The sequence below is a fragment of the Musa acuminata genome, chromosome BXJ1-7, assembly GCF_036884655.1.
Source record: "Musa acuminata AAA Group cultivar baxijiao chromosome BXJ1-7, Cavendish_Baxijiao_AAA, whole genome shotgun sequence".
NCBI lineage: Eukaryota > Viridiplantae > Streptophyta > Magnoliopsida > Zingiberales > Musaceae > Musa > Musa acuminata.
The window spans coordinates 28,608,974-28,621,551 of NC_088333.1; the positions used below are offsets into that span (position 1 = coordinate 28,608,974).

At 52.1% G+C, this 12,578-nt stretch overlaps 1 protein-coding gene across 1 annotated transcript; it reads left to right on the forward strand.

The window, feature by feature from the left end:
• Window positions 1-11,931: 11,931 nt before the first annotated feature.
• Window positions 11,932-12,369, forward strand: LOC135679689 (uncharacterized). Its single transcript, XM_065193671.1, has one exon. It carries the CDS (start codon window positions 11,932-11,934, stop codon window positions 12,367-12,369), a length of 438 nt encoding a protein of 145 aa, XP_065049743.1.
• Window positions 12,370-12,578: the final 209 nt, after the last annotated feature.

A 12,578-nucleotide genomic window follows, 5' to 3' on the forward strand; every position in this document is an offset into this window, starting at 1 on the left:
TCTTAGGACAACACATCTCAATCACTGATAGATTCATTTGTGATATGATAGGTATTCCCATAAAAAGCATAGGACTTTACTTTAAAGGATCATGGGATGAAAAAACTATTGAAACATCCTACGTTGAAGCCTTAGGAACAATCCTTGCCAATCCTAACATAGAATCTATTCCTAAAAGTTGTGAACATCTATTGCCCTTTAACACTAAGATACTTCATCATATCATGACTAGTATAATTCTTCCTAAACAATACCATCATGATGAAGTGAGTCAATTGGAATTAGGAATTATGTACCTAATCATGAAAGGACGTGACATTTGTCTTGGCTATCTGATCCAACAAAACATGTTAGAATTATCTACGAAAGATATGATGCTCCCATATGGTGGAATAATTACTAGAATAATGAAAGCTTATGACATTCAAATACCACTAGAAGAAGAAGTAATGAAATCAGATAGATTCAGCATAATAAACAAAAATCTACTTCACCGACTAAGATGTCACTATAGAAACGGTAACTGGGTTAGAATGCCTAGAAGAACTGATCCCCCTCAGCCTGAACCTGAACCTGAACCAGAGCCGGAAACCCCAGTCTTTAGGAGTACCCACTCTCCTCCGATCTGTCCCTTTGAGGAAACACATCCGGTTGAGCAAACTCACACATCATCCATCGAAGATATCGGGATTCGGATGGACCGATTTGAACAAAGACAAGAACGGCTTGAACTTCGACAAGATCAAATCCTAACCGAGCTGCAGCAAATCCATCGACAATTTGACTCTTTACTTAGGCACTTTAATCTTCCACCTCATGAATAAGCTTGTATAAACATCTGATATGACATGTTGTAAACTCCTTATGTTATTCATGAAGGACTTTGTCTTTATGGTTACCTGATATGCTGTACATATGTTACCCTGATAGGGTTATCTTTGTTTGTGTAAGCATATTTGCAAACATCTCTTGTTGTTTATCTCGGTTTTTGCACTGAAACTAAAAAGGTTTAAAAGCCTATGCCTTGAAAAATATGAAGCAACATACCAATGTAAGTTGATAAGTCAGCAGTATGACATTGATATGGTTGCTATTACTAATATGATTGCTATGTATCAAGATATCAAACAAAAATTTGCATCGTACGAGCTGATATCTTACCATGTGATGCAATGCTACACTTGCTGAGATAAAAATCTTGCTATGCAATATGATACAATGCTACACTTGCTGAAATAAAAATCTTGCTATGCAATATGATACAATGCTACACTTGCTGAAATAAAAATCTTGCTATGCAATATGATACAATGCTACACTTGCTGAAATAAAAATCTTGCTATGCAATATGATACAATGCTACACTTGCTGAAATAAAAATCTTGTTATGCAATATGATAGAATACTGCACTTGAAATAATTGTGTTACTACATCAAAAGCTTAACACTCAAGAATCAAACACATTGATATTAGACATCACTTTATACGAAATCATGTCACTAATCATGATGTAACCATAGAGTTTAGTGATACCAAACATCAACTGGCTGATATCTTCACAAAACCCCTATGTGAAGAACAATTTGATTACATAAGAAGAGAATTAGGAATGTTGATGTGTCCGAATACTTAAACTAGTTAAAATTATTTTTCGGATGTTATTACTATTACATGCCTTGACAACGCTTGATCAAATAACATGTTGCAAATTATGTGACAAATATTTTTAACCAAATGCATGTAAGAAGTTCATTTTTCGGTTTGTATGCTAAAATGGGATGTTCCTGTACACTCTTATGAAAACTCTTTGAAAAATGACTTTCCTCCGTCAAGCAACAAACAATAAAGAGTTATATGTGTCATAACTTCCTTTATATGCTTAATAATGCTATCATGCTTTTTGTTGATGACAAAGGGGGAGAAATATATGAATTGATAAACACTATGTCATAGCTGAACTGCCATAATCATGTCTATGTCATAGTTGCAAATACTTGAGTGATGCTATAAACAATGTTATGCCATCCTTGCATCACCAAGAGATATGTGAACATGTGCTATAGTTTGCATCATATCTTGATTTGATATATATGAATTGATAAACACTATGTCATAGCTGAACTGCCATAATCATGTCTATGTCATAGTTGCAAATACTTGAGTGATGCTATAAACAATGTTATGCCATCCTTGCATCACCAAGAGATATGTGAACATATGCTATAGTTTGCATCATATCTTGATTTGATATTCTATAGAAAATGCAAACTTGCTAGAAAATCTCAAATGTGTGCATCATGTAAAAAGTCCTTCGTAGCTTTATATTATTACATGATGAATAGTTACAAACACTATCATACAAACTTGATAATGTATGTCATGCCTTGACATCGTTCTTGAAGAGATACATCATGATGGGCATCATGATGGGAGCATTGATAAGTTTAACTGATCTAACTTATCAATACGTCACTTGAATTCTTAGGTCCTGAATTCAAGGTTGACTTATCTCAACTATGGCATATAGATAGGGGGAGTTAAGGACAACTCCTTTATCAATTGATTGTCATCATCAAAAAGGGGGAGATTGTTGAATCTCGGATTTTGATGATGAAGTCAATTGTCATTTGTTATCTAATCTATGTGTTGAGATAAGTGTGCAGGATTAACTACGATGAGAGTAAGACAAGCAGCAGGTGTTGCGCCGGAGTCAAGATCATGATCACGTTGGGAGTTCGAGAGTTCGACGGAAGTTCGGACGGTCGTCGGAGGTTCAGCGAGAACAGATCCGAGAAGTCCAGAAGCTTGCCAAGCGAAGCTCGTCGGAACTCGCCAAGTGGATCGTCGCAAAGTCCAGGAGTATGCCGGATGTCCGCAGAAGGATCACCGAGGGCTATCGGATGATCGACGGAAGTTGGCCGGAAACTCGCCGGAAGAAGCGATTGACGCATCGGAGCAAAGCTGCAGAAGTTGTCTTAGAGTTAATCGTAGTTAGCATGATGATTAAGCATGAAAATGGGAGGTGATCCCATTAGCTTAATCTTGGGGCAATTGGGCCCCTGAAAAGATTCAAATTGGGCCGAATGGAGTGAACCATTCGGACCCTGATTGCACCAGGAGGTGCAACCGCCCCAGCCAGGAGGTGCAACCGCCTGGGCTGTGGGGTTGGGAGGTGCAACCGCCCCAGCCAGGAGGTGCAACCGCCAGGGCTGCGAGGCTGGGAGGTGCAACCGCCAGGGCTGCGAGGCTGGGAGGTGCAACCGCCCCAGCCGAGAGGTGCAACCGCCCAGAGCTCAGTCTTCGAGCTAGACTGGGCGGTGCAACCTCCTCTGCCAAGAGGTAGCACCGCCAGAGCTCAAGTTTCGAGCTCTGCCAGGCGATGCAACCATCGAGCTCAGTCTTCGAGCTCTGGCAGAGAGGTGCATCAGCCTGAGCTCAGTCTCGAGCTCTGCCAGGTGATGCAATCACCAAGCTCAGTCTTCGAGCTCTGGCAGAGAGGTGCATCAGCCTGAGCTCAGTTTCGAGCTCTGCCAGGTGATGCAACCACCGAGCTCAGTTTCGAGCTCTGCCAGGTGATGCAACCACCAAGCTCAGTCTTCGAGCTCTGCCAGGTGATGGAACCATCGAGCTCAGTCTTCGAGCTCTGGCAGAGAGAAGCAATCGCCTGAGCTCAGTCTTCGAGCTCTGCCAAGCGGTGCCACCTCTCCAGTCAAGAGGTGCAACCGCCTGATCCCAGAATTCTGGGATTTGATCGATTTGATCGTTTTGAGCTCGAATTTTGAATTGGGTTGGGGCCTATAAATACCCCACCCATTCAGCACTGAAAAGAAACAGACCTACACCGAAATCTTGATCTTTTCTGTGATTCTAAGAGCTCAAAAGTGTTGTAAAGCCTTTAAGTCTCCTCCTTCTGTTCTTCAAGTTTTCAGTTGTAAAGTGAGGAGAGAAAGGTCTGTAAAGGTTGTCTCCTGAGCCTGTCAAAAGGAGAGAAATTGTAAAAGGGCAGTTTGGCCTTCGCCCATTGAAGGAAGGCACCTAGTTGACGTCGGCAACCTCGTCGGTGGAGGAAGCCAAAAGTGGAGTAGGTCAAGGCTGACCGAACCACTCTAAATCTCTGGTTTGCGTTTATTTTTGAGCACTTTATCATTACTGCAAACCTCCCTCATTACTACTGCTCTCTGCGCTTTCACGAACAAGTTCTAAGTGCTGTTCTTCCGAATCTGCATTCAGACGTAAATTCGTATTTTCATACGTTGCTGTTTACGTTTACATTTGATTCTGCAGAACTGTCTTCCGTGCTTTTACGAACGAGCTTCTTTGAAGTTTATACTTACATTTTGATCCTATTGATAACTGCAAACTTTCCTCTACGATTTTACGAACGAGTTTCAGCATTTAGACGTAAAACTGCATTCAGACGTAAATCGGCTTTCCTTGCTCAATCATCAGATCTCAGTTCACGTTTACGTCTTGATTCCAACTGCATACTGCCTTCTGCGAGTATACAAACAAGTTTCAAAGTTTAGACGTAAATCTGCGTCTAGACGTAAAACTGCGTTTAGACGTAAATCTGCGTTTAGACGTAAATCTGAGTTTAAGACGTAAATCTGAGTTTAGACGTAAATCTGCGTTTAGACGTAAAATTGCGTTTAGACGTAAGTCTGCGTTTAAACGTAAATCTGCGTTTAGACGTAAATCTGCGTTTAGACGTAAAACAGCGTTTAGACGTAAATCTGAGTTTAGACGTAAACTGCGCTTAGACGCAAAACTGCGCTTAGACGCAATCTGCGCTTAGACGCAAACTGCACTTAGATACAAACTGAGAATTTGCTTTTGCATCATAACAGTTTTTGAACGAACGCAGCTTTTGGTTTTTAAATCGTTGTAAGATTTCCGCTGCACTAATTCACCCCCCCCCCTCTTAGTGCTCTCGATCCTAACAGATCAAAGACCTGCAGTGACTTAATGGAAGGCTTGTCGCCATGTCTCGCTTCCTCGCCCGGTCGGGCGATCGCTGCCTCCCCTTCTTCAGGGTGCTCAAAAACCCGAAAAACTTTCAGTGGACGACGGAGTGCGAGGAAGCTTTCAAAAAAACAAAGCAGCACCTGGCCAGCCTCCCCCGACTCGCCTCTGTTTCTCCCGGGGAGAAGCTGGGCCTCTACCTAGCGACCTCCCCACATGCAGTCAGTTCCGTCCTGGTCAAAGAAAGCTCCAGCGAACAACTTCTGATCTACTACGTCAGCCATGTCCTGAGCGGACCTGAGGAGCACTACCCGCCAATAGAAAAACTCGCACTCGCCCTGGTGCTGTCAGCTCGGAAGTTGCGCCCCTACTTCCAGGCCCACCCGGTGGAGGTCATCACCGACCAACCTCTTCGGCAGGTCTTATCTAAATTTGATGTTGCAGGGCGGCTCCTCAAATGGGCGGTGGAGCACGACGAACATGAGATAAGATACGTGCCCAGGACCGCCATCAAGGCCCAGGCGATTGCCGACTTCATCGTGGAGTTAACGCAGAGGGCAGACGGGGATCTCGAGCAACCTCCCGAAGCTTGGATTCTACACGTGGATGGCTTGGCCAGCTCAAAGGGTGCCGGCACGGGGCTGGTTCTACTCGCCCCCGACGGACGCTCGTTTGAGCGCTCCCTCTGCTTCGGGTTTAAAGCCACTAACAACGAAGCGGAATACGAGGCGCTCCTAGCAGGACTCAGGTTGGCCCTCGAGATGCAGGTGGCTGCTATACACGTCCTCACCGACTCGCAGCTTGTGGCCGAGCAGCTCAGCGGTGGATACGAGGCTCGGGACCCAACCATGGCGAAATACCTGGCACGGGTAAGGGACCTGACTGCCAAGTTCCCTTATTTTACGTTGTCTAATGTTCCGAGGGAGGAGAACGAGCAAGCCGACGCCCTAGCTAAGCTGGTGTCGAAGCCGACCCCCGAAGCATGGCTGGAGGTCGAGGAGCTTCCTGCCCATGCCATCGAAGTAGCGGCTACGGCCCTTGGCAGTGCGCCAATCACATGGGTACAAGAGCTGCTACGCTTCAAGCAGGATGGGACCCTTCCCCACGACGAAGTTGCGGCTCGGCGCCTGCGTTGTACACACGCGTGGTACACTGAGGAGAGTGGGTGGATTTATAGGCGGTCCTTCACCTACCCCCTCCTACGATGCTTGGAGCCCGACGAAGCCCAGACAGTCCTGGCCGAGATCCACGAGGGAGTCTACGGAGAACACATCGGCGGGCGAACCTTGGCACATAAAATACTCCGCCAAGGTTACTACTGGCCGACCATGTGTCGAGACGTGAAAGTTTACACGTAGCGGTGCGGTTCGTGCCAAGAACACGCCCGTGCACCCCGACAGCCCGCGGTCCCGCTCAGCCCCATCGCGTGCGCGTGGCCGTTCGCACAGTGGGGGTTGGACCTACTCGGACCTTTCCCACCGGCTTCAGGGCAGCGGAAGTACATCATCGTGGGAGTGGATTATTTCACAAAGTGGGTCGAGGCCGAGCCATTGGCGACAATCACGGAACATCAAATGGAGAAGTTCATGTGGAGAAACTTAGTGACTCGATTTGGGTTACCCAAAACCATTATTACGGATAACGGACCTCAGTTCGCCGGTAGGAGGTTCCGGGAGTTCTGTGCCAGTCATGGCATCCAGCTAAGGTTCAGCTCGGTGGCCCACCCTCAGACGAACGGCTAGCGGAGGTAACCAATCGGTCCATCTTGGATGGACTCAAAAGAAGAGTGTCCGCAGCCCGATCGGCCTGGACCGACGAACTCCCTAGCGTCCTATGGTCACTGCACACCACTCCCAAGACCGTGATTGGAGAGTCCCCGTACAGTTTGACGTTCGGAACCGAAGCTGTCTTGCCACCCGAGGTGGCTATTGCCACCCTTCAGACAAGGAGCTATGACGAGGAAGTCTCGAACGAGGGACTTCGCGCCAGCCTCGACGTGCTCGAGGAGCGACGTGCCGACGCACACCTGAAGGCCCTCTCTTACAAGAGAGCCGTTGCAAGGGTCTACAACAGAAAGGGACGACCCCGACCGATTAAGTTAGCCGACCTGGTCCTACGAAAGACCGAGGTCAGCGACCCGACCCGAGCAAGGGGGAAGCTAGCCCCCAAATGGGAAGGACCTTATCGGGTCGTCGAGATAATATGACCGGGCACATACCGACTCGCGAGATTGGATGGTTCTTCCCTGCTAAGAACCTGGAACGTCCAGAACCTTAAGAAATTTTTTGTTTAAAGCAAAGGAAGTCATACAGCCGTAAGGAATTTGTTTAGGGAGTTTGTCGACTAGAGAAGTAAGGAGTCAAATGCGTGAAAAAAAAGCCTTTTCATTCATTTCAAAAAACAAGCTTACAGGACTTGACCCCACTTACAAAATCGGCTGAAACGCCTTAGAAAACAAAAATACAAAACCCCCTTTTTACGGGGTGTCCAGGCGGTCGTCAAAAGGGACCTCCTCGGGAATGTCTACCCCCTGATCCTCAGGGTGAGGGATGAAGGGATCCTCCTCCACCTCGAGACCGGGGTGACGAGTGTGGAAACGGGACGTGGCGATACGGTATCCATACTCGAAGGATACCCGCCCCGTCCGCGTTAGCCCGAGTTCGAATCCCTCAGACTTTTTATACGCCTCGAGGAGCTCCTTATCTTTGGCGGGTCGAAGACGGGCCTCCTCCGCCAACGCCTCCGAGGCCGCTCTCGCCTCGGCCTTCGCCTCCTCCAGCGCCTTGCCAAGGGCGCTCACCTCTGTTTTCAACAGGCGGAGCTCGGTCTGCTCCACTCTCATTATTTTCTGAAGCTCCTCGTCCGCCTTCTTGGAAGCCTCGAGCTCCAACCGGAGGCGAGCCGCCTCCGCCTCGGACTCCGCTGCGTGCTTTTCGGCAACCGCCACAGCCTCCGGTCCGGCCCCGGCGCGGACCTCCTCGACTTGGCGGTGGAGCTCGGCATTACGGTTGACCAGGCCCCCGATGACCCGACCGACGTCACGCACCCTGTCCATCAGGGCCGTCGCATAATGGAGGCCCTACAAAGGTAGAAGCGGGTCAAAAAGGTCCGCGTCGAACAGACGAAGCAAAACTGGAAAGGAGGAAGTGTACTTACCCAGGTCAGCGACTGAGCGGACTTGTTGAGCAGCACCTCCGAGGGCAAGACGTACAAATCCCGAGCCATGTCGGGATGAAGCGCGCCTCGGAGGTACGCCGTAGAGGGATCCCCTCCGACCCACACTCTGTCCCCCCAGGACAAGCCCCCCCCCAGCGGGCGACCAGGGGGTCGCTGGATTCCCCGAGTGGGGCCTCGCTCACAAGTCGCGTCATGTACGACTCCCCGTCCCTGGCTGGCAGTCAGCACAGGTCGCGAACGGAGGTAGGGCGCGGACCCTTCCCAGCCGCCCGCCGGCTAGGCCCGGCATCCCCCCGATGAGGGCCCTCCTCGGCCCCCTTCGAAGGCGCCGCCTTCGCTTTCTTCCGAGGGCGCCCGACCTCGATCTCTAGTGGGGCGTCCTTCGTGCCGGGTAGCGAGTCGGCTTGCGGTGCTGGGGGAGAGGCCTGCGATGCGTTGCCCCCGAAAAATGATCGAAGATTCACCATTTCTACAAAAGACAAAAAAAGTGTTAGTAAGGATGCACCACGCAAATACCTGAACAAAACGTCGACCAGCATACCCAGAGGCATCGAGCTGAGACCCGCCTCGACCAGCCACTCCTCGGTCATGTTCCGAAGGGCCTGGGACCCGGGGAGAATCTCCCTGAGCCTCCCCAGGTCGAGGCGCTCCACTTCGCCCAAACTTGGGGTGGTGTTATCGATCGCCCTCGCGGACCACCGAACTCCGAAACCCCAGTCCTATGCGCGGCTAACGTAAAAAAACCTCCCATTCCACCCTTTATTATTGGAAGTGGCCCCCCCGACTCGGAAGCCCTTCCGGGCGGATAAGAAATAGCCTCTCGAACCCTTGGAGAGGCGATAACAGGAAAGAAAAAGGTTGAGGGTGGGGGCGATATGGGCGTAGTGGCATTCCCCCAAGAATACCACCAAGTAGCGCCAAGAGTTCAACGCCACTTGAGATGGCGAAATCCGCCAGAAAGACAAGCAGGACACAATGAGGGGGTGCAGGGGGAGGCGCAAACCCGCCTCCAGGGCGTCTAGGGTTAAGGCAAAACCCTTCGGGACCGGGTCGTACGCCCATTGTCCCAGTTCAGGCGCGCCAAGAACGTAGTCCCCCGGGATACCATAGCGCTCCCGGAGTCCGACCAGTAACGACTCACTCACAGAGGAGTCCTGATCATGTGGCCACATCAAGGCCTCAAGGGCCCGCGCCGCCTCCCCATCAGATGACTCAACAAGGGGCAGAGGAGGACTTCCCTCCCTAACTCCGGGGGAATGGATAGAAGAGGAGGAGGGAGAGGATACCATCCTCACTGACCTTAACTGGGGGGGGGGGGTGGGGGGGTGCTACGGGAAAGGAGAGTGACGCTGGAGGCGAGGAGGACGACCAGAAGAAAGACGGCGAGATCGGAAGGGAAAAAACTCAGCAGCGAAAGATGGAGGTGAAGTCAGGCGTCCGCTATTTAAAGGAGATGTCCTGCCAGAACCAGCGCCCCTTCGTCTCCCGAGAGTGGGCAGCAGCCCACTCGCGCACGCGCGTAACCGTCGTGTCGCATCGGAAAATACCCAAAGGCGCTCCGCCTTAATGAAGGCCTGACATGGCAACCCCGCCAAAACGGCAGCATCCGGACGCCTCGATCCCGGCGCCCCAAAGACGTGCGGCGGAAGCAATCAACTCCCCCTCAAGGGAGAAATTAATTGCGACAGCTTTTTGATCCCCGCCGCCGTCGATCTAAAGGGAGCGAGACCACATCTGCGCGATAGCCCGCCTGCGTTGTGCTCCTCGGCCCTCGGTTGCACGCCACCCGAGACCACACCTACACGGCAGCCCGCCTACGTTGTGCTCCTCGGCCCTCGGTTGCACGCCACTCGAGACCACACCTGCGCGGTAGCCCGCCTGCGTTGTGCTCCTCGACCCTCGGTTGCACGCCACCCGAGACCACACCTGCGTGATAGCCCGCCTGCGTTGTGCTCCTCGGCCCTCGACTGCACGCCACCCGAGACCACATCTGCGCGGTAGCCCGCCTGCGTTGTCCTCCTCGGCCCTCGATTGCACGCCACCCGAGACCACACCTGCGCGGTAGCCCGCCTGCGTTGTGCTCCTCGGCCCTCGGCTGCACGCCACCTAAGACCACACCTGCGCGATAGCCCGCCTGCGTTGTGCTCCTCGGCCCTCGGCTGCACGCCACCCGAGACCACATCTGCGCGGTAGCCAGCCTGCATTGTGCTCCTCGGCCCTCGGCTGCACGCCACCCGAGACCACACCTGCGCGGCCAGCCCGCCTGCACGGTGCTCCTCGGCCCTCATCGGCTCCATAACCCCCGAGTCCAACTCTGCTCGGCCGGCCCACCTGCGTCCTGCCCCTCGGATCCGCGTGGCCAGCCCACCAGAAGTCAGAAGCCATGCATCGAACCCCCTACATGCAAAAACCGACGCATAGTTCCTTTCGGGGGGGGAATATGATAGGGGTAAAAACAGATTTGACGTAACACACCGGATTTGACGTAACACACCACGACGTCAGCCACCCCTGGACGGCACACTGGCCCAGCAAGCATTAACACCAACATAATGTGCACCCTCACTCACCGTACCCAGACGACCTCATCGTCTGACCCCACACGACCGGTTGAGGCAGGGGAAGGCGTCGACCGAGGCTCGCCATACCCTGCGGCAGCTCGGCCTTCCACGCAACGCCCACGATGACGACAAGCGCCATCAGAGGTACGGCCCTGCCCCGGCAGGATGGCACATCAGGTAACATCAAACTCACCTATAAATACTCCCGGGCCCCAAACGAAGGGGGGGGAGAGAAGCACTACTTCACCCAAAACTCCACTCCCCATCATTGACTTGATCGTCGGAGGGGTCGGGCCGAGTTGCCGACCCGACCTATGTGCAGGTGCCCGACCGAAGCCAACTCTACCCGGCGTCACGGAACTCTCCAGCCGAACCCCCCGCAATCGGCCGCCACAGGATCCCGAAGGAAGCCACGCCAGATCCCCGCCATTCGGACCCCTGAACCAACCACGTTGGCCCCGAGGTCACGGCTAAAAAAGTTACTTACCATAACAGATTAGCGCTAGAAGGAGGGCCTATCCGAATGTCAAGCGATCAACGAATCTGCTTTGGTGAACCCTCAATCGTCGGGCTCCCCACCCCGGGGGAACCCCCCCCCTGCATGATGAATTCCGTGACGAACGCCCCGCAGCGGCGTCAGAACGTTACTAGCAATTGTTCAATGACCCGGGCTTGTCACCTCCTGACGGCACACCCGCCGGCCCATCGCCAGTATCCCCCGAGGCCTTTCACGACCTCGCTCATCAAGTCCGAGCTCTGACGAGTGTGGTGCAAACTATCATCCCGATCGTCTCCCAGCGGACCCCTCCGCATGCGACCCGGCCTTCGCAACAATAGGAGACCCTCGTCCGGACTCACGTACCACTTCCCAAGCTCCCTGGCTCGCCTCGAAACCCGCTAACTCGGCCCGAGAGCCGGGAAGCAGAAGACACGGCGAGCCGCCCCGAGCCCGAGGCTCCATCTGCCGACTCAACAAATGCCCTACGAGCTCAGTTGCGCCTCGTCAGTCAAAGACTCGACGAAGTACAACAGGAAGTTCGTAAGTCAAAGGGAGAGCTCGGGGTAGACGGACAGCAAGGATCCCCGTTCACCCCCGAGATACAAGATCAGGCGATCCCGTCACACTTCCGCCTCCCCTCGCTGGACGCGTATGACGGCGCCGCTGACCCAGCGGACCACGTGGCCGCTTTTCGCGCCCAGATGGCACTATAGGGGACTTCCAACGCCTTGATGTGCAGGGCATTCCCAACAACCCTGCGGGAGCCGGCCCGCGCGTGGTACAACAGCCTGAAGGCCGGGACCGTCGCCTCCTTCGACCAACTCGCCAGAGATTTCGAGCTTAACTTCCTGGCTTACGCTCGACCAAAGCCGTCCGTGGCGTTGCTCCTCGGACTCAACCAAAGGGAGGACGAGCCCCTCTCCCATTTTGTGAACCGCTTTACGACGCAAATTCGCGGGCTGTCGGATGCTCACCCCTCTCTGTTGATGCAGGCATTCATTACAGGCTTGCGGCCTTCCAAGTTCTTCTGGTCTCTCGTGGAGCAGCCCCCCACCGCGGTCCCCGAAATGCTTCAGCGTGCTAGTCAGTTCATTGCCGCGGAGACATGGATAGCTGGGAAGCGGGAGGAGCACAAAAAGGTAGATAGTGCAGATACCTTTCTAGCATAATGCATTTGCTGATCTCAAAATGGATCTGCAGGACATGCGCCATCAAACTTCACACCAGAATCCTTGCCTAAAATTATTATAAATCAAAATACAAGACTATTATTACAAATCAATAAATGCAGACATTTCACGAAGAACTGTATGATATGACCCATCTTGGACAAATTTAAATGCAAATGTATCTGAACTTAAGCCACAGATCAAAAGCT